Here is a 25,604-nt window from a genome sequence, read left to right on the forward strand (position 1 = left end):
AGTATAAGGGTAGCTCTTTCAATCTGTATAACTTGCGAGGATAGTGGAGGATAATCATGCTGTTTGCAAGACAACCGTTTTCTAAACAGGATTGTTAATGATCATGTAGTGTGTCAAATAAAAATCGCTGCACACTCCAGGGACCCCAAATAACAGGTAGGAAATCAGTGGGAGGGTAACCAGTCCCCTTCAATACCCCTGCATATTTATTCTTGAACCATTTAGGGTTTAGGGCAGATAGATTGCTTTATAGTTCCCAACGAAATCTGTTTGGGTCTAAAATTCCACATGTATTCTGCATCAGAGGTAAAGAAATGGGAACACAGTTTCATTTCCTCTTCCTTGTATAGGCATATTGCAGAGATGTTTTGTTGCTACAGATGGTTACAAAACACCTTGAGGCTCTTTGCGGCTGAGCGTTTCCACAGATACTGTACTGCTGGCTAGACCTAATTTTACTGCATGCGACTGTTAACATGACATGGAAGGCAGCCCAAAACTGCCATATTTCTTCTGTAAGTATGAATGTATTTAGTATTTTGTATTTAGTACAAGCAATTGCCTCCTAGGGTCAGAAGGTTAGTGGATAAGAATACGTCTTTTAAATCACTAGGCTAGGCACATCATCAGCCCATGCATGTGACCTTAAACCACAGCTATAATCACAATGTTTCAGATGACTACGAACTTTCATTTTAAATAAGGTTTGGTTTTAAAGAAATGACGATGAAATAAATATTTCCTTCTATTTTTCCTTTCTATTATGTCACTTGCATTTCTAGTTTCCTCGATTTTCAGTACTAAGTTCATTCTCAAAAGAAATGTTGGCTTCAGAAGCATATGGCTATAGCTAAATGAAAATCATATATTTTTAACCTTTTAATTAGATTTAATTGGCACAGAAACCAGGAGGGTGGGAGCATTGATGAGTGCTTAAAGTGGCCAAAGCCCCATAAGAGGCAGACTTAACTTTTATATTGTCATATTAGCACTACATGTGACCAATTGTAGTTTTTTGGCTCTTGAGCAAAGTTATAACCTGTAATGTGAGACGCTATAATGAATATAGTATTTTTTGACTGGTGTTGACCTCTACTCATCGCTATATTTTTAATCTATACTGTCCCAAAAACTGTGTTTTAAGACTGTGAATGCAGCAAGTATTCAGTGTTAGTCAGGGTCCATGATCATCCGCGATACATATAAGAAAACTTCCCTCCCTCGGTCTAGTATATGAAAAGGGATCCTTACTTCTTGACCTCTTATTCATACAAAAGGAACTGTAAAATGAGGAGAAATAATAGGGGCAAAATAAGTACATATCACAATGGAGACATCCTCCACAACCTTAAACGTCAAAGGAACTCCTTGAAGGTTTTCCGGAAAGTCAACTAAGATCTCTCGCTCTTGAATACCATAAATGCTTTCAAACAGAAAATATCAGAATGTGTTTTCCCAGAGAGAGGAAGATTAAAACAGCAATGAACACTTACAAAGGGATCTAGGAGAGATACATCACACATATGGTACACAAGCTTTTAAGACCATGTGGTTGTAAAATAACTTTGTTTCACTGGCGTTAAGTACAGAGAAATCATCATGGGTGTCCTTTTAAGGGTCATAAGCATTACTTTTTCTGAGGCATAACTATTCTTTATACCATTAATTTAGTTTCCTTGTGCAGCTGCTCTCTGTCAGTGTTTAAGGACTTAAACTGAAGAGAACAACTGAGAGAGTCCTTGATTTACCTTGATATCATTGCTTAAAAATTATAGGTGAATTTCTAATAACAAAACACGAAACTTGTTTGAAACCCAATCTCTGTGTCTCGTGACATTTCAGTGTGCATGTACACAGCACATCAGTGACCAGTTTTGGCTGGTTATATAAGCTAAATTACCAGCTTTACACAAAGATAAACCTGTAAAATGACATCAGATACCTTGTGTTTGCCTGGTTATTGCTACGCAAGTCATTCGTTAACAGAAGATGTCCTACAAACAAGATTTCGGGTGCTCCACTGGTGTCCTGGGAACTCCTAAGACATGGAGAAGGAGGTTCATGCACCACAGGGAAGACTTGTTCATCTGACAGGGTTGTACACTGATTAAATACAGGACATGATGTCCTCACACAATCTCTAGGGTACAGATGAGTAGAGGTCAGCCACAACGGAGGGAAATGCTAAAAATCTGTTTATTAACCTTAAGGACAATGGGCGGTCCCAAAGCCATTGAAAACAATGCATTTGTCACGGGCTTTGTCATTAAGGGGTTAAGTATCTTTGTTGATGCTTGTGATGCACTGGTGACTGTCACTATCATGCACAGATGTTAATTTGGTACAAAATAACAAGATCCTCCTGAACTACTGTCTTCTACTGTTTTCCAAACACAGTGTGATGGCAATCTAAACCTTTAATTCCCTGTTCCAATATTTTACAAGCTTTCTCAAATTATATGACCCTTATAAAATAAGTTTCCATAAAACATTCATATCTATGAAGATAAACACTCCACTAATGACTAGATCCATTGTTTCATGATAGTTAAAGCCTCTGGAAGAGATAGATGATTTCATTATCTAAACCGCGGTGATGAATTTTGTGGTCCTGTCATATTAATTCATTCTAACTTTCACCATGATCACTTTCTGTTGCTTCTTCCAGACTTCTGTACAGAGATGAATTTCGGCAGCACTTCTCTAGAAGAGAACCTGAGGCATTCTCCAAAGAACATGAACTCAGACAGGCATCCTATTTAAAGCATTCATTCAGGTGAATTAAGGCATATACAAAATGTACATGTAATGTCCTTAAGTAAGAGTATAAGGGTAGCTCTTTCAATCTGTATAACTTGCGAGGATAGTGGAGGATAATCATGCTGTTTGCAAGACAACCATTTTCTAAACAGGATTGTTAATGATCATGTAGTGTGTCAAATAAAAATCGCTGCACACTCCAGGGACCCTAAATAACAGGTAGGAAATCAGTGGGAGGGTAACCATTCCCCTTCAATACCTTGTTACCCCTGCATATTTATTCTTGAACCATTTAGGGTTTAGGGCAGATAGATTGCTTTATAGTTCCCAACGAAATCTGTTTGGGTCTAAAATTCCACATGTATTCTGCATCAGAGGTAAAGAAATGGGAACACAGTTTCATTTCCTCTTCCTTGTATAGGCATATTGCAGAGATGTTTTGTTGCTACAGATGGTTACAAAACACCTTGAGGCTCTTTGCGGCTGAGCGTTTCCACAGATACTGTACTGCTGGCTAGACCTAATTTTACTGCATGCGACTGTTAACATGACATGGAAGGCAGCCCAAAACTGCCATATTTCTTCTGTAAGTATGAATGTATTTAGTATTTTGTATTTAGTACAAGCAATTGCCTCCTAGGGTCAGAAGGTTAGTGGATAAGAATACGTCTTTTAAATCACTAGGCTAGGCACATCATCAGCCCATGCATGTGACCTTAAACCACAGCTATAATCACAATGTTTCAGATGACTACGAACTTTCATTTTAAATAAGGTTTGGTTTTAAAGAAATGACGATGAAATAAATATTTCCTTCTATTTTTCCTTTCTATTATGTCACTTGCATTTCTAGTTTCCTCGATTTTCAGTACTAAGTTCATTCTCAAAAGAAATGTTGGCTTCAGAAGCATATGGCTATAGCTAAATGAAAATCATATATTTTTAACCTTTTAATTAGATTTAATTGGCACAGAAACCAGGAGGGTGGGAGCATTGATGAGTGCTTAAAGTGGCCAAAGCCCCATAAGAGGCAGACTTAACTTTTATATTGTCATATTAGCACTACATGTGACCAATTGTAGTTTTTTGGCTCTTGAGCAAAGTTATAACCTGTAATGTGAGACGCTATAATGAATATAGTATTTTTTGACTGGTGTTGACCTCTACTCATCGCTATATTTTTAATCTATACTGTCCCAAAAACTGTGTTTTAAGACTGTGAATGCAGCAAGTATTCAGTGTTAGTCAGGGTCCATGATCATCCGCGATACATATAAGAAAACTTCCCTCCCTCGGTCTAGTATATGAAAAGGGATCCTTACTTCTTGACCTCTTATTCATACAAAAGGAACTGTAAAATGAGGAGAAATAATAGGGGCAAAATAAGTACATATCACAATGGAGACATCCTCCACAACCTTAAACGTCAAAGGAACTCCTTGAAGGTTTTCCGGAAAGTCAACTAAGATCTCTCGCTCTTGAATACCATAAATGCTTTCAAACAGAAAATATCAGAATGTGTTTTCCCAGAGAGAGGAAGATTAAAACAGCAATGAACACTTACAAAGGGATCTAGGAGAGATACATCACACATATGGTACACAAGCTTTTAAGACCATGTGGTTGTAAAATAACTTTGTTTCACTGGCGTTAAGTACAGAGAAATCATCATGGGTGTCCTTTTAAGGGTCATAAGCATTACTTTTTCTGAGGCATAACTATTCTTTATACCATTAATTTAGTTTCCTTGTGCAGCTGCTCTCTGTCAGTGTTTAAGGACTTAAACTGAAGAGAACAACTGAGAGAGTCCTTGATTTACCTTGATATCATTGCTTAAAAATTATAGGTGAATTTCTAATAACAAAACACGAAACTTGTTTGAAACCCAATCTCTGTGTCTCGTGACATTTCAGTGTGCATGTACACAGCACATCAGTGACCAGTTTTGGCTGGTTATATAAGCTAAATTACCAGCTTTACACAAAGATAAACCTGTAAAATGACATCAGATACCTTGTGTTTGCCTGGTTATTGCTACGCAAGTCATTCGTTAACAGAAGATGTCCTACAAACAAGATTTCGGGTGCTCCACTGGTGTCCTGGGAACTCCTAAGACATGGAGAAGGAGGTTCATGCACCACAGGGAAGACTTGTTCATCTGACAGGGTTGTACACTGATTAAATACAGGACATGATGTCCTCACACAATCTCTAGGGTACAGATGAGTAGAGGTCAGCCACAACGGAGGGAAATGCTAAAAATCTGTTTATTAACCTTAAGGACAATGGGCGGTCCCAAAGCCATTGAAAACAATGCATTTGTCACGGGCTTTGTCATTAAGGGGTTAAGTATCTTTGTTGATGCTTGTGATGCACTGGTGACTGTCACTATCATGCACAGATGTTAATTTGGTACAAAATAACAAGATCCTCCTGAACTACTGTCTTCTACTGTTTTCCAAACACAGTGTGATGGCAATCTAAACCTTTAATTCCCTGTTCCAATATTTTACAAGCTTTCTCAAATTATATGACCCTTATAAAATAAGTTTCCATAAAACATTCATATCTATGAAGATAAACACTCCACTAATGACTAGATCCATTGTTTCATGATAGTTAAAGCCTCTGGAAGAGATAGATGATTTCATTATCTAAACCGCGGTGATGAATTTTGTGGTCCTGTCATATTAATTCATTCTAACTTTCACCATGATCACTTTCTGTTGCTTCTTCCAGACTTCTGTACAGAGATGAATTTCGGCAGCACTTCTCTAGAAGAGAACCTGAGGCATTCTCCAAAGAACATGAACTCAGACAGGCATCCTATTTAAAGCATTCATTCAGGTGAATTAAGGCATATACAAAATGTACATGTAATGTCCTTAAGTAAGAGTATAAGGGTAGCTCTTTCAATCTGTATAACTTGCGAGGATAGTGGAGGATAATCATGCTGTTTGCAAGACAACCATTTTCTAAACAGGATTGTTAATGATCATGTAGTGTGTCAAATAAAAATCGCTGCACACTCCAGGGACCCTAAATAACAGGTAGGAAATCAGTGGGAGGGTAACCATTCCCCTTCAATACCTTGTTACCCCTGCATATTTATTCTTGAACCATTTAGGGTTTAGGGCAGATAGATTGCTTTATAGTTCCCAACGAAATCTGTTTGGGTCTAAAATTCCACATGTATTCTGCATCAGAGGTAAAGAAATGGGAACACAGTTTCATTTCCTCTTCCTTGTATAGGCATATTGCAGAGATGTTTTGTTGCTACAGATGGTTACAAAACACCTTGAGGCTCTTTGCGGCTGAGCGTTTCCACAGATACTGTACTGCTGGCTAGACCTAATTTTACTGCATGCGACTGTTAACATGACATGGAAGGCAGCCCAAAACTGCCATATTTCTTCTGTAAGTATGAATGTATTTAGTATTTTGTATTTAGTACAAGCAATTGCCTCCTAGGGTCAGAAGGTTAGTGGATAAGAATACGTCTTTTAAATCACTAGGCTAGGCACATCATCAGCCCATGCATGTGACCTTAAACCACAGCTATAATCACAATGTTTCAGATGACTACGAACTTTCATTTTAAATAAGGTTTGGTTTTAAAGAAATGACGATGAAATAAATATTTCCTTCTATTTTTCCTTTCTATTATGTCACTTGCATTTCTAGTTTCCTCGATTTTCAGTACTAAGTTCATTCTCAAAAGAAATGTTGGCTTCAGAAGCATATGGCTATAGCTAAATGAAAATCATATATTTTTAACCTTTTAATTAGATTTAATTGGCACAGAAACCAGGAGGGTGGGAGCATTGATGAGTGCTTAAAGTGGCCAAAGCCCCATAAGAGGCAGACTTAACTTTTATATTGTCATATTAGCACTACATGTGACCAATTGTAGTTTTTTGGCTCTTGAGCAAAGTTATAACCTGTAATGTGAGACGCTATAATGAATATAGTATTTTTTGACTGGTGTTGACCTCTACTCATCGCTATATTTTTAATCTATACTGTCCCAAAAACTGTGTTTTAAGACTGTGAATGCAGCAAGTATTCAGTGTTAGTCAGGGTCCATGATCATCCGCGATACATATAAGAAAACTTCCCTCCCTCGGTCTAGTATATGAAAAGGGATCCTTACTTCTTGACCTCTTATTCATACAAAAGGAACTGTAAAATGAGGAGAAATAATAGGGGCAAAATAAGTACATATCACAATGGAGACATCCTCCACAACCTTAAACGTCAAAGGAACTCCTTGAAGGTTTTCCGGAAAGTCAACTAAGATCTCTCGCTCTTGAATACCATAAATGCTTTCAAACAGAAAATATCAGAATGTGTTTTCCCAGAGAGAGGAAGATTAAAACAGCAATGAACACTTACAAAGGGATCTAGGAGAGATACATCACACATATGGTACACAAGCTTTTAAGACCATGTGGTTGTAAAATAACTTTGTTTCACTGGCGTTAAGTACAGAGAAATCATCATGGGTGTCCTTTTAAGGGTCATAAGCATTACTTTTTCTGAGGCATAACTATTCTTTATACCATTAATTTAGCTCTATAAACACAATTAAAAAGCCTAATTTAACCCGTTTCTGCAAGCAAACACCCTGAAACAGAGAAGAATTAATCATGGCGCTACAGAAGGGTGACCTCTGGCTTCTCCTAAGGGGAGATGGTATAAAGATGTTGCTGTGTCAACCTCAACAAAATGACTAGGTGCACACATTTATACTTTTTTTTTTAACACATTAAAATGCTAAAATGTGGACCTACAAGAATAATGTAAATTTAATAAAGACATACATAACATTAAGGTTAGAATATATAAAATTGTCAACATTTGAAACAGATTAACAATTCTAGAGGTCAATATGAGACTAAAGATCCACGATTCCCTTTAGGAATAGCATCCTTTTATGTACATCTTCCCACTTAGTGACTGTAAAGCACAGGTACATTTTGGCAGCGCTGTAGGGACAAAACTGAGGACCATGAATCATAATCAAAGAGATGCCACTGGTGTAATATCTCTCCTCACATCATGGTGAATGTTCAGGCTGGTGTGTCAGTTGTCATGCCGACAGAACGGAATGCAAAGGATTTGGTGGTTGGAAGATTATATTAAAACATGTGTGTGGGAAGCAGTCCTTACCTTGTATATTTCTGCACACCTTCACAAACATATCCCATGTATGTGTGCATTTGTACAAACACACCACTACTTACCTTACTACAAAAAAAACTAAATTTGTGATATACTTCTTGGACTTGGCTTGTATTATTTTAGGAGACTGTGCATGAGGCTCTAGCACTAAAGATTTTGTATGTAAATATTTTCAAATATTTGCAGCACCATCCTAGATGCTCCCACACACAAAACAACACAAAAATCATATTTATATCAGAACGTAAAACAGAATCTTTTTTTTTTTTTTTTAAGAAAAATGATGTAAATGCTAAAGCTTACCCAGTAATACCTCAAGAGTTATTATGCACTGTATAACTAAAAAAAAATTCTATAGGAGCAATGTATGTTCCTTTTAGAACATATAAGAAAGATCTCCCTTTATATTGTGTGTCTCAATTGGCATGGTCAGAATAGTTTTTGATCCCTTCATTGCATTGCTGTGTGAAGTATTGTGTTGCTACCAAATACTAAAACTAAAAGTGAAACAAGGGCCGTCAAGGAGAACAATTGCTCTATGGGTAGATCTTTGAGTCAACCAATTTTAAGACTTTAAGTCTTAAAGGAACATTTAGAATAAGCTAAATTCTAAATATGACTAGAAATATTGCACCTTTCTGCTCAAGCCAGTAGTGCCATTTTCCAAGAACTGTTCCGCTATCACGCGTTGAGCTCCATTTCAGGGAACAGTACTCTAAATAATATTCATTGAATTTTTAAAGCATATAGGACTCAATTGCACTTTTAGGCTAATATGTGCATGAATCCTATTGTTAGAAAATAGCACTTCTGTCTGTTTTCATCCTCTCAGATTAGAGTTGAAGTGTCAAGAGGCCATCCAAAAGCAAAGGTAAATATGTTTTTTATGTGGATAAAAGACATAAATGTTTTGATTTTCTTTTCTTTAAAGTCAATGCAATTTAAGTATTTTGCCTTAGACAGAAATGATAGCACAAAACGTAAGTACATATTTTTCTAGTATTAAATCATTTTTGTCACATTGTACGCTATAGTGCCATACCTTTAATGTTCTTGTGGGGGCCCAGCCTGTGCCATCTATTGAATGCTCCCGCAGTAAACTGAAAGAGAGATATATATATATTAGGCATATTCACAGCAATGCTACAGAACTACATCTCCAGCTGCTACCCATGGATAAGACTTAAGAAAACGGAAATCGGATGTACTCAGCCTTCAAGCAGCATTAAAACATTGGTTTCAACACAAACACAAACACGCACGCGCACACGCACACACACGCGCGCACACACACACACACACCTGGTTACCCTTAGGCAAGGAGTGTGTGTGAACACGGTCTAATAGAGATAGCAATGTCTAAGACAGACACAAATATATTACAGACACAAAAAAGCCAGAGTATTTGCATGGCTCTTCATGCATAGATAATGCCCGTAGCATATACCTTTGTTAAACAGATATGCAGATCAGCACAAATCTATATTTCATATTTATGCATAGGTTGGCACAGCTTACAAAGATTAATATAAATTCTACAAACCTAATTTCTAAGTGTATTCATAACTATTGTACCCTGACCAAAATGTAGACAACTGTACTTTTACATGACTGCACTTATTGTACCCTCCTTTTATTATACTATAAACTGTAAAGCAGTAAGTGCAAAATGTTCAATATACATACATACAACGGTATAGTCACACCATGTAGGAACAAAGAGGAGGAATGGTGTTACCCCAGGTTAAGAAACACTCCAACATCAAGTATGGATTATATAAAGCATCCATGCAGAGTACTGACCACATACATACATTGAGTACAATGATATCTATCTAGACTGTCTTTAGCGTATAAAGGTGCAAAAGAAAAGGCAATGTGGTGTACAATATAAGAATCCAATTACAAACACGTGTAATCTTTGTGTAAAGCCGGATTAGTTACTGAGGCGCTCTGTTATTTCTCTACATCAAAAGGCATGATTGAACTAATTACTTAAATGTTATAAGGGAGCCATTACATTAAATCAATAGGTTAAAACCTTTTCTCATACAACAGAATGCATTGTGCCTCTAAATCAGCAAGAAAAAAAGACTGAATACGGCATTTAGCAATGTCTAACTTTTCTGAGCCTTGAAATTGTGTTCGGTTATAAAACGCATTACATGTGAAAAAGCAGAGAATGTATTTTTCACACCATGTCACAGTATACTTTGTCTCAGCAATATCACCGAGTTTATCATTGTCATCACACATGCACAAAGAACATTTATAATATAAAACCAATAGAAGGTAGAGCTTACCATCATCAATCCTGCATTCATTTAGGTGTGTATCAGAGACTTTTCAAACAAATCAAAGAGACGGTAACATTCCAGCTTAAGTTGAGCTTATATGGAGGAATTGTATTTAAAGAAGTACATATATAAATATTAGATAAATAAGCCTGTGATATGACACAGTGGATGGGATATTCTTACACATCAAAAATTCCTCTGGAAACCACAATTGGGGTATAAACTGTTTTACTTAACCCTCAGGGTAGGAAGAACATTACCTTGACTGCCTTTTCAGCTGTAGTTCCAGAAAAAAATGACATACAATTGTCCATGACTAAATTCGGGTTGGGACAAATAAATAAAATCCACCGTTATAAAGTTTCTTTCCATTGGTTCGTTTTCTAGTCAGTGTCCAGGATTAGCAACCATGCTGCTCTTGACGCGCTAGAAAGACCAACTATCCAATTACAATTCACCTTATTTATGTGTCGGCTATTTAGCTTTAGAAGTCAGTAGCGTAGAGTTAAAGTTCAAAAAATGTTACATACTTTCGGCATGCCATTTTTAGGAAAATAAAATACATATGGAAACATTACTGAACCATCCAAAAGTAATTAAACCCACTAAAAATACAAGATTTTTGGTAAACGTTACACCACACAAAACACTTTTGAACTTCTATATGCTTGCAAATGTATTCATTGTTTTATCATTGTGTAATCTGAATGCAATTGAATAGTACACTACAGAGGTGGCAAGGTTTTGTAAATCAAGCAGAAGCATCAATATGTGCCAAGAATCATTGGCATATTGACTAATGAGGGGAACAGTGCCTGGTATTTACATTACAACCTCATTTTGTCTCCTTTGCCCCTGGAAACATTAATGTGACAGATGTAACCTGTGCAATGCAAGAGGGTTATCAGCACAGCATGTACAGAACACATGTATGGCCAAAAGTTACTACCAAAATATGTCTGCAACACAATGTACTGCTAACTACTTAATTTTCCATAACATGTTTGTATAAGGAGGATACAGGTCACAGAATACAAAACAATATAGAAAAACCCAAGCATGCCAAGGAATATCAATTAAAAAGAGGTCTGGACTAATTTTCGGGAAAGTGGATGTAAGAGATATAAATGGAAATTGTTTTGGATCAACTGAATTAGCTGTGCGGGTAGAATAAACCTATAAAGTACGACAAAGGAATATCTATCACACCAAATGTGGCATTCACAAAAATGCACATTTGAGATGGAAATGATTTTTGTCTATAGAAAGATAATTAATGTAACACTATCCACATTAGTGGACAGCAAATCCACTCTGGAGTTTGAAATATAACATAGATACTGGTGTAAAGGCAATTCCCTTTGCAGTCGGAATAAACAGTTCCAGAAGACATTTTTTAACAGTATTTTGTGGGTCACTTTGACTTTTCGATGAATAAAATGACAAATTGCAGCAGGTCATATTTGAAGCAAGTAAATATAACTATCCTCATTACTGACGACGCTATGACCTCAAACATAGTATTTCCAACTGAGAACAGCGTGACTGTAATAAGAGATGTTAGTGTTTTGCTCATACAAGCAAAACAGCACCAGCCAGATAAGGTGCCTGAAAAATGTTTAAAAGGTTAGTGCTAAGTTCACATCCACTACCTTCATGCCCATGTGATAAGCATGGAAAAATGCGTGGTCCATTTTTTTATTTATTTTTGTTTGAATAGCTCTACCTGAACAAATACAATTCTGCTGATTTCTCCCTTTTTGTTCCTACTTTTATGTGCTGTGAATTAATGTAGGTTAACTTGCTAAAAGCAAGCATTCCCAGATGGGGTGCTGCTTGCCAGCAAATTAGAAGCATGCTGGTGAGTTAGCTTTGGTACAAAAACACCTAATACTGTTCAACAGCAAATTACTTGATTTGAATGGTGGAATCATCAGACCATTACAGTCCTTTACTGACAGCATAATAAGAAATGATACGAAGAAAGAAGGGTTTCATGTCCCTTTCACTGTAGTATAGCAGTGACTATAGTTCTGAACATATTCCCAACTTACTGCTAACTACCTTGAGTAAGTAGAACACAAGACAACGTTTTAGGACTTATGGTTATAATGCAGATATAATACAAACCCACTAAATACCTTAAACAGATCTCGCCAGTCTCAGTGATGTTGGGATGCCAGATCCTCGTTAAGCATTTCACTTTTGGAGGCTGCACAAAAAAAGAAAAAAAAATGGTGAACTGATAAGAAATCAATGGAAAAATATTTCCCACTAAGTCACTTGCATTTATGATGCCCTCCAGATGAGAACACAAATATATTCTATAATGCCAATTAGATGTGTATAAAGCACTGGGAACTGGACTGAATTTTTATACCGCGCAAATGGTTTAGGCAGACAAAACTTAGTAAAGTGTTAATGCTTTCAAAAATAGACACGTTAATAGTTTATTATTATCATCTAACAAAATGAGCGAACAGAAGAAAAACCAGAATAATCAATTATTGGTGTGAGCTAGAGCTCTGCGTGGGACTGCTTTTTGAATCTCGCTCCCGCCCGCTCCCGCAATGTGGGTGTTCCGCTCCCTCTACATTTGTGGCCAATCCCGCCCGGTCCCACCACATTTGTGGCCAATCACGCCCGCCTCCTTACCTGATTTCCCACGCAGTCCCGCAAGGCTGCCCTCGAGTTGTTCCCTCACAGCGTCTCTTCTCTTGCTCCGCCCAGGAACAAGGCGGAGTCACATGAAGTGACGTCACATCACGTGACTCCGCCTTGTTCATGGGCGGAGCAAGATAGGACCACTGTAATGGAGCAGCGAGAAGGCATCCTTGCGGGACTGTGCGGGATTGCCAGGACCCGCAGGTACAGTGCCTGACCACCCGCTCCCGCCCACAGCACCCGAAAGGCCGCCCGCGCCCGCAAGTTTTTTGGCCGGAACCCGCCTCCCAATGCAGTCCTTTAGTGTGAGCAACCTTCGCCATTAAAACATCATTAATATTACTAGATACACTTGCACAAAGTCAGGGAGTTATATATATATATATACACATACATACATACATACATACATACAGACACACATATTTGCGAAGTTTATTTCCAGCAACCTCTGCAACCAAGTCTATCTGCTTTAGACATCCCATTTTAACTCTAATATGTACATAATGACTTGCCCCAACAATACGTTTGCACCCACAGGATTTAACCAGGTTGCAGCCACAGTGGTCTCCTCTCAGAGTCTCAGGTCACCTGTTGATCCTCCCATTTCCATTTCTCTTTGATCCTCTCCTTTCTCTCTTCCCTTGTTTCTCTCTCTCTGTTATATTTATCTTCCCACCTATCTCTCAATCTCTTACTCTATCCCCTTCTCCCCTTTTTTATCATCTCTCCTCTTTCTGTATATATCCCCTCTTTTCTCTCTTTAATCTCTCCCCCTTTTCTGTGATCCCGCTTTCTCATTCTAGATTTTCTTTTACATTATCTCACCACTTCCATTTCTCTTTATTTCTCCTCATCTTCCCCACTTCTTACTATCACCCCGTTTCTCCCCATCTCCCCTCATCACTCTATTTCCTCTTCTTTTTCTCAATCTCTCTTTTTCTGTATCTCTCCTGTTTGTACCCATATCCCCCTCCATTTAATTATCTCTCTCTCCTTTCTCACTATGTCTTATTCATTATATTTGGCATCTTTCCCTTGTCTCTCCACCAGTAACTTAGATATGCAGTGGCACATATTTTTACACACACTCTTATTTGCACAGAATTACACACATATTCACACATTCACCCACATGCACTTACACATTAATGCTCACAGGCATTTATACATACACATTCATACTGACACATGCATCTATGGTCACACACATATACAACAATGCTCGCACATGCATACAGAACAATACTCACACACAAGCATGCTTTTTCCTCCTTAAGGCCCAGTAGCCCCCCAAATGACACGCCTCTGCATATGTATCGTAAGATAGCTGAGAATCCTCCAACGTGCATTGCTACCTTTCCGACCTATTTGCCATCGCAAGAGATGTGTTTGACTGCTTGAAGCTCAATGAACACCATTGAAATCAGCCAATCGTGGTGCAAAAACCACAGAGCACAGAGGGGGCCAGGAGATGCAGCTTCTACTGAAATTACATATTTTTTCTTTTTTGGTAAAAAAAAAATAATAATAAAAAAATAAGCATATGAAAGAAAAGGCATTTATTATTGAGTGGTTTCTCTTTAAGAAACTTGTCAATAAGTAAAAAGAAACTGGGATTCAGAGAAATCCATTTTAACTTATTTTTCGAATAATGCGTCCAGACGATATCAAGATAAAATATAACACTTTACTCTAGATTTAATTAGTCACAGGCCAGTGGTCTAGAGAAAAATAAATGCCACGCGTACGTACACATATTCATTGCACCTGAATATACTCGCTGAATAACCAGGCTTGAAATATCTATAGAAGCAGAATGTGGTTTGAAATTTGAACGGGAGCTTAACGCATGACCCGTTTCAACGGTTTCTTATGTACATTGATGTGCAATCAGGGATGGATTCAAAATTAATAATAAGCAAAAAGAGATGAAATAGGGGATTGCTGATGATTTGCCTGTAAAACCTTTCTGTTCATCGAACAATGGCTGTTATAACGCAATCATTAGGTTTGTGTGAGAATAATTACTTCTGTCCATAAATGCTGTATTGCTTTTTTGAGTCCGTTGTGGCTAGGCTCAAATCTTTTTAAATTACAGTGATCTGTGACATCCTCAGTTATCAAGAATATTGTTAATGTCATTGAAAATGGTTTGGTTAAATTACCTAGTATTACACTTACAAGGTCAGCATCTTAATGGAAAATCAGATTAAACAGAAAGTGCCTGGCACTAGAATGTCTCTCTAAGAAACTTGTGTCAGTCAATAAGTGAAAAGAAACTAGGATTCAGAGAAATGCTCTCTATTTTACCCGCTTTCCAATACTCTGTCGGGAAGATATCAAGATAAAATATAACACCTTACTCTAGATTAAATTAATCACGGGCTAGTGGTCAGGAGAAAAACACCACCCCTCTATACACATTTTCATCGCACTTGAACATACTTTCAGAATAACTAGCCTTGAAATTTCTATGGAAGTAGAATATGTTTTGAATGGGAGTTCCATGCACAACCTGTTTGAACACTTCCTAATGTACGTTGATGTGCAATCAGGGATGGATTCAAAATTAATAATAACCCAAAAAACGGTAAAAGGGTGATTGCTGATGATTTGCGTGAAAAAGCTTTCTGTTCATCTAAAAATGGGTATCCCAATCATTAGGTTTATGTGAGAATAATTACTTGAGCTCACATCTTACAAATTACAGTAATCTGTGACATCCTCAGTTATCAAGACTACTGTTATTTTTATAGAAAAGGGTTTGGTTAAATTACCTAGTTAAAGTGCCTGGCACGGGCATGCAACAAAAAAATATATCTGAACATTATTTCACCCAAAGGCCAACCTTCCATAGCATAGTGGATAAAATAAACGTATTATACTTGGGGAAGATAAAATATTGCTACAGAAACTAAAAAGATATCTTAAATATACACTTAACCTTTTCAGTATCAATGTAAAGTGCGATAAAACTTTTTTTTTTTTACCATAGCTATAGCATTTTATCACTTCCCTTGTTATATAAGGTTACTAGGTTAGGTGTAATGTGTGACGGATCGTCCTGTGCCCCAGACTGGACACATCCGCCCGTCAGCTCCTTCCCTCTCCCAGTAAGCGGACACGCTGTGGCTGTCCGAAGAAAGCAGTCACAGACCAGCACTTCCCTCAATCATGAGACAGGACTTCATGCTTTGAGGTTAAAAACAGAACTCTCTTTATTACAAACACACAGAATTTATATACAATCTCCATTCACTGTGCACCGAACCCAACCCCCAATCCCATCAGCCACATCCCCTCACAAATCCCATCGGTATACAGGGGATGTATCAGGTGAGGGGATTAAGGGATACAACGGGTTTCCCCCACCTGTGTTATCCCCCTTGTAGTGCGGGTGCCGTCTGGGCAGACAGGGCTGTGCTGGCTGATTAAGAGCCCCAGCCAGATTATAGGATCGTCTCTTTGAAGGCTGGAGCCGCAGCCACATTCAAACAGGGTACACATAAATATAATAATAATAACAGTGAAGATCAGACATGGTTCTTCACATAATGTATACTAAAAAAACAAATAAGTCAGAAAAAAAGGACTATTGCTTTTCCCTTGCAGGAGACTCTTCCCTTTTTTTGCTATGCAAGAGATGTGTTTGGCTGCTTGAAGCTCACCGACTACCACTGAAATCAGTCAATCAGTGGTAAGAAAATCTTGGAGCAAGGAGGGGCCAAGAGATGCAGCTGCAGCTTCCACCCAATACAATACATACGTACATATTTTTCATTCTTCTTTTGTAGGTAAAAAAGAAAAAAGCATATGAAAGAAAGGGGGGTCCCCGTGTCTCTCTAAGAAACACATGCCAGCATACGAATGACAGGCGTACTATGAATGCAAACAAGAATAATTACTGGTCCTTTACAATGAGCACAAAATGTTCTGGAACTGACTACCTTAGTAACAAAAGAGCAAATCAGAAGCATATTCACCAACCTGGCCGCCCTATGATACAGTATGTCGCATTTTTGTATATTTATTATATCTTTTTATATGACAACACTGAAAAAATGACACTCTGCTACAATGTAAAGTAGTGAGTGTACAGCCTGTATAAATTTGCTGTTTGATTAAAAATAACTCAACGCAGCCATTAACCCCTTCAGTCCCCTATGGACGTACCGATACGTCCAAAAAACGCATCCCAAGAATCCCCTATGGACGTACCGGTACGTCCTGCCCTTCTTGCAGTGGCAGAGGCAGCCTGGACTCCCCCCTGACAGCAGAAGCCAGCATCGCCGGCTTTCTGCTGTCCGATCTGATGTAACAGCTTCCGGCACGAAAGCCGGAAAACGGTTAAATTTTTAAATTGCGCTATCGGGCATTCCCTTCCAGGTTGCGTCACTGCTGACGTCCTCCGATGAGGCACAGATGCTGTGACCTCTATGCAAGTATACGAATAACGTACACCTTATAGTATGTTCCCTATAAGTTCTGGAAAAGTATGGAAAATCTATATAAATTAGGTATTTCTGACATCTGGACACCTGAATTGATAAACTTGGAATGGATTTTCCATCACTTATTTAAAAAAATCAGGTGTTTTTTTTTTTACTAATTTTCTAATCATCTAACAATGATATCAAAAGAAAGCTCTATCTCTCCTTGAAAAAACAATATATAGTTTGCATGGGTATACTATTCACAGGAAAAAAGAATAATCGCTGAAAAATGGCAAAATTGCTCCGAGACTTGATGTACCCCTGGGATTGAAGGGGTAAGTGTCTAAACAAAAGTGAGTACACCCCTAAATGGAAATGTCTAAACTGGGCCCGATTAGCCATCCCCCCCCCGGTGTCATGTGACTCGTTAGTATTACAAGGTCTCCGGTATGTTAAATTTGGTGTTTTCGCTCTCACACTCGTCACTGGAAGTTCAACATGGCACCTCATGGCAAAGAACTCTCTGAGGATCTGAAAAAAAGAATTGTTGCTCTACATAAAGATGGCCTTGGCTATGAGGAGATTACCAAGACCCTGAAACCGAGCTGCAGCACGGTGGGCAAGACCATACAACGGTTTCAGAGGACAGGTTCCACTCAGAACAGGCCTCGCTATGGACGACCAAAGAAGTTGAGTGCACGTGCTCAGCGTCATATCCAGAGGTTGTCTTTGGGAAATAGACGTATGAGTGCTGCCAGCATTGCTACAGAGGTTGAAGGGGTGGTGGGTCAGCCTGTCAGTGCTCATATCATACGCAGCACACTGCATCAAATTGGCCTGCATGGCTGTCGTCCCAGAAGGAAGCCTCTTCTAAAGATGATGCACAAGAAAGCTCGCAAACAGTTTGCTGAAGACAAGCAGACTAAGGACATGGATTACTGGAACCATGTCCTGTGGTCGGATGAGACCAAGATAAACTTATTTGATTTAGATGGTATCAAGCATGTGTGGCGGCAACCAGGTGAGGAGTACAAAGACAGGTGTGTCTTGCCTACAGTCAAGCATGGTGGTGGGAGTGTCATGGTCTGGGCCTGCGTGAGTGCTGTCGGCACTGGGGAGCTACAGTTAATTGAGGGAACCATTAATGTCAACATGTTCTGTGACATACTGAAGCAGAGCATGATCCCCTTCCCTCGGATACTGGGCCGCAGGGCAGTATTCCAACATGATAACGACCACAAGCACACCTCCAAGACGACCACTGCCTTGCTAAAGAAGTTGAGGGTAAAGGTGATGGACTAGCCAAGCATGTCTCCAGACCTAAACCCTATTGAGCATTTGCTCCTTGATTTCGTCATTGAGGAGTGGAAGAGTACTCCAGTTGCAACCTGTGAAGCTCTGGTGAACTCCATGCCTAAACCTAATTTGGACATTTCCACGCAGGGGTGTACTCACTTTTGTTGCCAGGGTTTAGACATTAATGGCTAATTAATTAATAGTGCGTTGAGTTATTTTAAAGGGAACAGCAAATTTACACTGTTATACAGGCTGTACACTCACTACTTTACATTGTAGACATTGTGTCAGGCCCCCAGCCCCTCATCATGCCCCTTACCGGGGTCTTTGGCTGGACGCCGTGCTCCGTTGCGGGGCGGACTACGTCCTCGTCCTCCGGTGCCTCCCGTGCCGGCAACCACGCGGCAGATGATCCGGCCATCACGGCTGCCAGCGGCAGTTGCTGCGAGGCGCGCCCCCACGCTGTTGCGGCCGCGCACGGCAATTACAGCAAGGCGCGCTCCCGCACAATCCCAATCTCAGGCGCCCTCTGCTGGCCGCCGCACGGTAGTGCAGGGCAGACTGAGTTAACCCCTGAATTAACCCCCATGGTGGGGAATACTTATGCTCTCGGGTGTAGGTGTAACACCTGTGAGTCAGTGGGAGGAACCTGGCCTGTTGCATATAAATCCCAGCTCACCCTTCAGTCTGGGCTTAGTTATTGAGCTTCTAGTGCCTTGTGTTCTGCTCTGTGCGATTCCCCATTTATCCTGCCTTTTTGTGTTTGACCTCCTGGTATTCGACTTCGGCTTGTTTCTCGTTAGTGCTCCTTCGCTGCCTGCCCTGACCCGGATTTATCACTCGGACTTTGTATTTGGCTTATTCTTTCCATCTGGTGCTACCCTGCTCTACGCTCCCTACCTTTCCAGCTAGCACCCCGACACATTGTCACTTATTCAGTGTTGTAACATGAAAAGATAATAAAACATTTACAAAAATGTGAGGGGTGTACTCACTTTTGTGACATACTGTATGTCCCTACTCAGGAATGTCTTAGATTTTAGCTCATTTATGTCAATGTATCAGTCTAATCCCACAAGAGTAGTCTAGAATTAAAAGGTAATGCAAATTTCCTCAATACAACGGAACCAACAATTCTAGCCGTATGTTTCGGCCTTTATGGATCTTGTCAGCGGGGTATGGTTGGTATCCCTCCAGGAATGTGAGCAAAGAGCTCCACATATGGGGAGCCAAAAGAGCTCTCCGGTGGGATAGAATGTATACAAAGAAGTATGAGACTAGTTCAACCAAGTGTTATTTCAAAGCTCTGCATAGGAAACCATTGGATACACAGATAAAAAGTCAACTCTGGAGTTTTTTTTTCATGAAGCGGGAAATTGCCTTGGGTTTCAGGTACACACTGTCCTTTATAGGTGAGAACAAGTTCATATGCAAACCATTTGTTTTCTCTTTAGTGGTAATACCAAAAAACAAACAAGCTCTATATCTAGTTGTGTGTTTCTCTTAGAAACACAATTACTTAATCTAGGAAGTAAATTATCTTGTGCACTTTAATAAAGAAAAAAAACCAAACAAAATGGTCTTAATGCAGCCTTATAAAAATGTGGTACCATTTCATCATCAGGCAGCCAGAGACTGAGAAGCTGTCTTTTCCCGTGATGGAGACTAAAGGAGAGGGTTTAAGTCATTAACCGATGTCAGAAAACTCTCTCACTGTGCAGCTAAATTAGATGCCCTTGTACTTGATAGGAAAGCAGGAAATACATTGACAGTGTCTTGAAAAAAATCTACACAAAGGAAATGAAAAGGACAGGACTTAGACATATCACAGAACTACAAAGAGGAACAGACGGCTCATTTGTTTCCTGTGAGCAGCGGAGAGTATGCTTATCTTCACAGGTAACCAGGGAATATTCACCAGGCGCTGCCTTCAAAATAGCATAAGAGCCAAGGTCAGTACGTGAATTACACACATTAATAAAACCCTTTGATTTTAAAGAATCTTTTCAGATTTCAAATAAAATCAGCAACCCAAAGATCTCAACAATGCTGCTGAGGATTCTTCATGTTAACTGAAGTGAAAATTATCTGGACACTCTCAAAATAACTCTCTCTGGACAACAGTCATGGTTTAAGAAGCATTGTATAGCTGCAGAATTGCTTCATTTATACTCCATAGGGTTCTATACTAGGTTGCACCAGTTGGTCATCCCCAAGCTAGAATTTAAAATGAAGTAAATATGACTTCAGTATAAATTAATTAGCGCAACAATAATCTTAATACACACGATGATCATTTTCCTTTAAATACATTTTCATGGAATGTATGAAAAGAGTAAAATTATATAATCTAAAATGGATATTTTTAGTTAAGTGTGTAAAGGTTGTGTAGCTTCATTCTTACTACTGCAAAAAACCCAGAAACTTAAGGAAATCTGTAAATGAAAATGGCAGAGAAACAAAACAAAAAACCCAAACTTTGAAAACAAGAGGATCTGACGTGTTTTTTTTTTTTGTGTGTTTTAAACTAGGCAGAAAACATTGGGATTTCAAATGACAGGCATTGGCAAGAATACGTTTCGTTAAAAAAAAAAATGCCTAAAAGGCAGGACTGGGGTCTAATTAAAATTTAACATTTTCCAAAACCAAAAAGCCCTACCTTATGCAAATAAGTAATATATAACATAATAAGTTGACTTACCAAAACAACAGATGAAAAGGGCCCTGCTCAAACAAGCTTAGAATTCAATGCAAATAAAAAGTTATGCCTTATGGGAAATATATCAATGCAATATTTACTTTAAAAAGGTATCTCCCTGGGAAAAACTACAAATAAGAAGGATTTGAGTGAACGAGTATGCGTGATTGAGAGAATGAATGAGCATCTATATGATTAGTCAGAGCCTGTCCTGGTGTGTGTGTTTGGGTGCCAGTGTGGCAGAGCCTGTGCTGGTGTGTGTGTCTGGGTGTCGGTGTGGCAGAGCCAGTCCTGGCGTGTGTTTGGGTGTCAGTGTGGAGGAACCTGTCCTGGTGTGTGTGTGTGTCTGGGTGGCAGAGCCTGTCCTGATGTGTGTTTGGTTATCTGTTTCCTGGCACTTTACTTACTGTAGCAAGACATAGAACTATTTAATTTTTACTTATCTAGAGATAAAACGTCCTCCTGAGTTTGTAGTCACTAGGCCCAGAAATCAGTGAGAGGAAAAGTAAAGGTTTTGTGTTATTTAATCTATTTCAGTCTGCATATTTTATTGAAAAGGATTAGTGGCAATAAATTGTGGCTTCAGGCATCCCGTGTATGATGATTTTTTTTTTTAGTGTACTGATGTACTCCCAATCCCATCACATAAGATCCTATCCTATATTATCTGCCGAGATTAAAAACACATGGATCAATTCTACGTTTAGAATTAGGTTGAAAAAAATGCCACACTTTTCAATGGATTACATACAAATATTATAATGTCCACAAACAAGCACATATCACATGCATATCTAAGAACAGGTCAAAGACCTCTAGTGAGCCAAAAACTATTCCACGAAGAAATGGTCCACCAAAGAAACAATGTAAATTGGACATCTGTTTTAGGATAATGTAGGATCAGAACATGGCCATTGAGATGATGTCAGCTATTCGTGTCATGTTAACAATGGTTACTCTTTTCACTTAAGAGTTCAATGCTGCTGTTTTAGCCTGACATTTCATGTGGTGTAGCTGTTAAATACTTATACTGCCCAGTTGGAGGATTAAGGATAAAGCTGGCGGGTGCTACTCTCAGCACAAAGAATTGAGCACTTTCTCCAATGGCAGATAACCTTGTATTTTCCTTGACGAGTTGTGAGCAAATGTGCAACTTAATTAATGAAATTTCTTGCTTTGCCGATTTGATTTGCTAATTATCTGTTATTATGAGTGGCACACACCGTTTCCCCCTTAGCCTGAGCTGATAATATGCAGCTCCTGGGAAACCGCCGTGCTTTGATTCAATGAGATAAACACTTCACGGAAAAAACTAAAGCACTTCCTGAAAATAATGTTTTCTATTCAATCCTTCAAGGTACATGTTTAATCACAAGGGTTTAAAAGCACTGTCGTCCTTAGAGCTGAAGACTTACTTTTGACATGGCATTCTACTGTAACAGTTAATACAGCCAGGGGATTCAGCATCTGTGGTAATGGGCAGCAGAAGCCGTTCTTACCTAAAATAATACCATTGTATTAAAAGTTATACTCTGTAGAAAAGTAGGGTGATGGATTGTTTTGCAATTAACTTAATAATGGAGCAGCTGACGTAACCCTCCTTTACCCTGTGTGGAATGCGCCCTCTATACTCATTAAAAGCTGATATTGAAACAATTTTAAAGTAATGTCAAAAACAATAATGACACTTGGCCCCTGCTGGTCGTTTGGTTTTAGTCTCAGCTACACTCAGCAGTTTGCCCTATACCCCTGTATGTTACATAGAGCTGTAGCCCAAAACTGGCAATTAAAACCACAGGTCACAATCGCCCTTCTAGAACTGAAGCAAGGAAAAGAGTCTAATTGCACATAACAACTAGGAGTTGATTAAAATTATAAACAATCTATGCTAACCCCCCCCCCCAAAAAACCCCACATACACCTATTTAGAAATCGTACACACATATGACCATATATGTTGCTTATCTAAATAAAATATTCCCACTTTTAGAAGAAGCATATTTACATAGTCGGATAAGCTGAAAAAAGACATGCGTCAATCAAGTTCAACCTTTTCCATATCTGTTTATTTCTTGCTGTTGACCCAAAAGAAGGCAAAAAAACCCAGTTGTGGCTCTTTCCAATTTTGCACAAACTAGGGAAAAAAAGTCCTTCTTGACCCCAGAATGGCAAAATTATATCCCTGAATATTATGTTTTTGCAAGCATTTATCCAATTGTTGTTTAAATGTGTGTACAGACTCTGATAAAACTACCTCCGCAGGCAGAGAATTCCACATCCTTATTGTCCTTACTGTAAAAAACCCTTTTACTTTGCCTTAGACTAAATCTCCTTTCTTCCAGTCTAAATGCGTGAGCCTGTGTCCTATGCATAGTCCTGTTTATGAATAGATTTCCACACAATGGGCCCTAATATATTTATATAAAGCTATCATATCCCCTCCGAGTCGCCCTTTTTATAATATCCTTTAGAATAGGTGCCCAAAATTGCACAGCATATTTAAGGTGTGGTCTTACCATTGATTTATAAAGGGGCAAAATTATATTTTTTATCCTGCAAATTGATGCCCCTTTTTATACATATCTAATTCACTTAGTGGTCTTGAATACTAATTCCTTCCATAAACAGCTGATTAACTGTATCTGGGATGCTAATCATTCCCTGGCACCGAGACCAGTAGAATATCATAAAAGATATAAAGCAGGCACTGAAATCTGACATGGCACTACATGGCCAACATGTTAATCCAGAAAGTAATGACAGAATGAGATTTGAAGTGGGTATAGTTAGTGCTAATTTAAACAAAGTGTAACAATGCCTCATTGTAAGTCGTAACCTATTTAAATCATGGCATGAAGTCCACAAGCTATTTAAAAGCATCATTTTAGTAAGTATACAAATTGATTTCGACATAACACAATAAACTTTAAAATTGGTATCCTCCTGAGCTGGTAGACATGTTGGCTGCACAGAATACAAGTCGCCATGAGATATGTTCTGTTTATTGGAAACCACTGCAATATAACCAAACTGAAAATATATCAGTGTTCAGTGTTATTCAGTTAAAAAATTCAATAGCTGGTCGTGAGAAACACAGATTTACTTGGCATTGTGGAAAGGTGGTTGTAATTCTAAGCACTACTAACAGAGAAGGCCTAAGGTTGTCTTTCTATTTGTATATTTAAGACCTTAAGTGTTTGTTGCACTTTTGCTATCTCGTTTAGCCTCTAATTTAGTTTAACCACATATATACAAGTATATAAACCATCACTTATTCTGGAAAAAATAGGAAAAAAGGCCACATTTTTCTCAGTCTCATCTATAAAAACTAAAGATAGCCAATGCCAATGAAAACAAAACAAAAAACTAACCAAAATATATTTAGGAATTTGGAAATACCACATATGCCTGGTATTTTTATTTATGTTGGTAGTTATGGAGCTAAATACTGCGATATGCTGGGAGTTGAGTCCCAAAAGCAGACAGAAATACCAAAACTGCTGACCAAAAAGCATGTTATTCTTAAGTTGGCAACCCAAAGTATTTTTCTAGGGTCAAACCCTGGGTTTGGGGCAATTTTTTAAAATTGGGATTTTATGTAGCAGTTAGGAGATATTGTAAGGGTAGCGCTGGCGTCCTGTTAGTGCATAGTTTAGAGCTTTAGATGCAACAGGGATGTTCAGATTAGGCCACTGGCTACTGATCAGTGAAAAGGGTCATCAATCAGTGATGACATAACATTTTATTAGTTTAAATATTAAAAATCAAGTACATTTTGTAAAATAAAAAAATGTAATTGCTATCAGATCACGTGTACATGACAAATTGAGGCCACTGACATTGATTGGTGAGATCAATCAAAAATCAGAGACCTAAAGTGTCACTAATTAGTGATCAGGTATTAACAGTAAAAAAATACTGTATTAAAAATAATACAATACTTCATAGTTTGTGTGGGTTTTTTTTTCTTTTGACCTTCGAGGACCCCTTTCTATTTGATAGGACTCATTGTCATTGATGGGAGAACGAGGGATCATTAAGTGTCGAGGGATCAAATTCCCTCGACTACCTCTTTAGTTAGTGCATTCCAGAGCTTTACATCCCTTATTATGAAAATTATACTTTAAGATGGAAAAGTGGCTCCTCTTATCTTAAGTGGGCTCTTGCTGTCTGCTCTGCTCATTGGATGAAGATGTTCCCCTCCAGGAGCTTTATAGACCATGAATATATTTTCACATTGCAATGAGGACACCGCTAAGGTGGCTCTTT

At 38.6% G+C, this 25,604-nt stretch overlaps 1 protein-coding gene across 2 annotated transcripts in view; it reads right to left on the reverse strand.

Annotated features, from left to right (window-relative positions):
• The window catches only part of LOC149282396 (NEDD8-conjugating enzyme UBE2F), an 89,094-nt gene that overhangs the window by 25,164 nt on the left and 38,326 nt on the right, over positions 1-25,604 (reverse strand). For both annotated transcript variants that reach the window (XM_089498256.1, XM_089498255.1), the window contains 2 exons: positions 12,383-12,453; positions 8,987-9,044 (listed from right to left, as the gene is read on the reverse strand). In XM_089498256.1, the coding sequence (XP_089354382.1) occupies positions 8,987-9,044; positions 12,383-12,453 (129 nt within the window). The remainder of the gene's footprint in view (positions 1-8,986; positions 9,045-12,382; positions 12,454-25,604) is intronic.

This window comes from Sceloporus occidentalis, unplaced genomic scaffold, assembly GCF_023333645.1.
Source record: "Sceloporus occidentalis isolate IW3139 unplaced genomic scaffold, rSceOcc1.0.p SCAF_117, whole genome shotgun sequence".
Taxonomy (NCBI): Eukaryota; Metazoa; Chordata; class Lepidosauria; order Squamata; family Phrynosomatidae; genus Sceloporus; species Sceloporus occidentalis.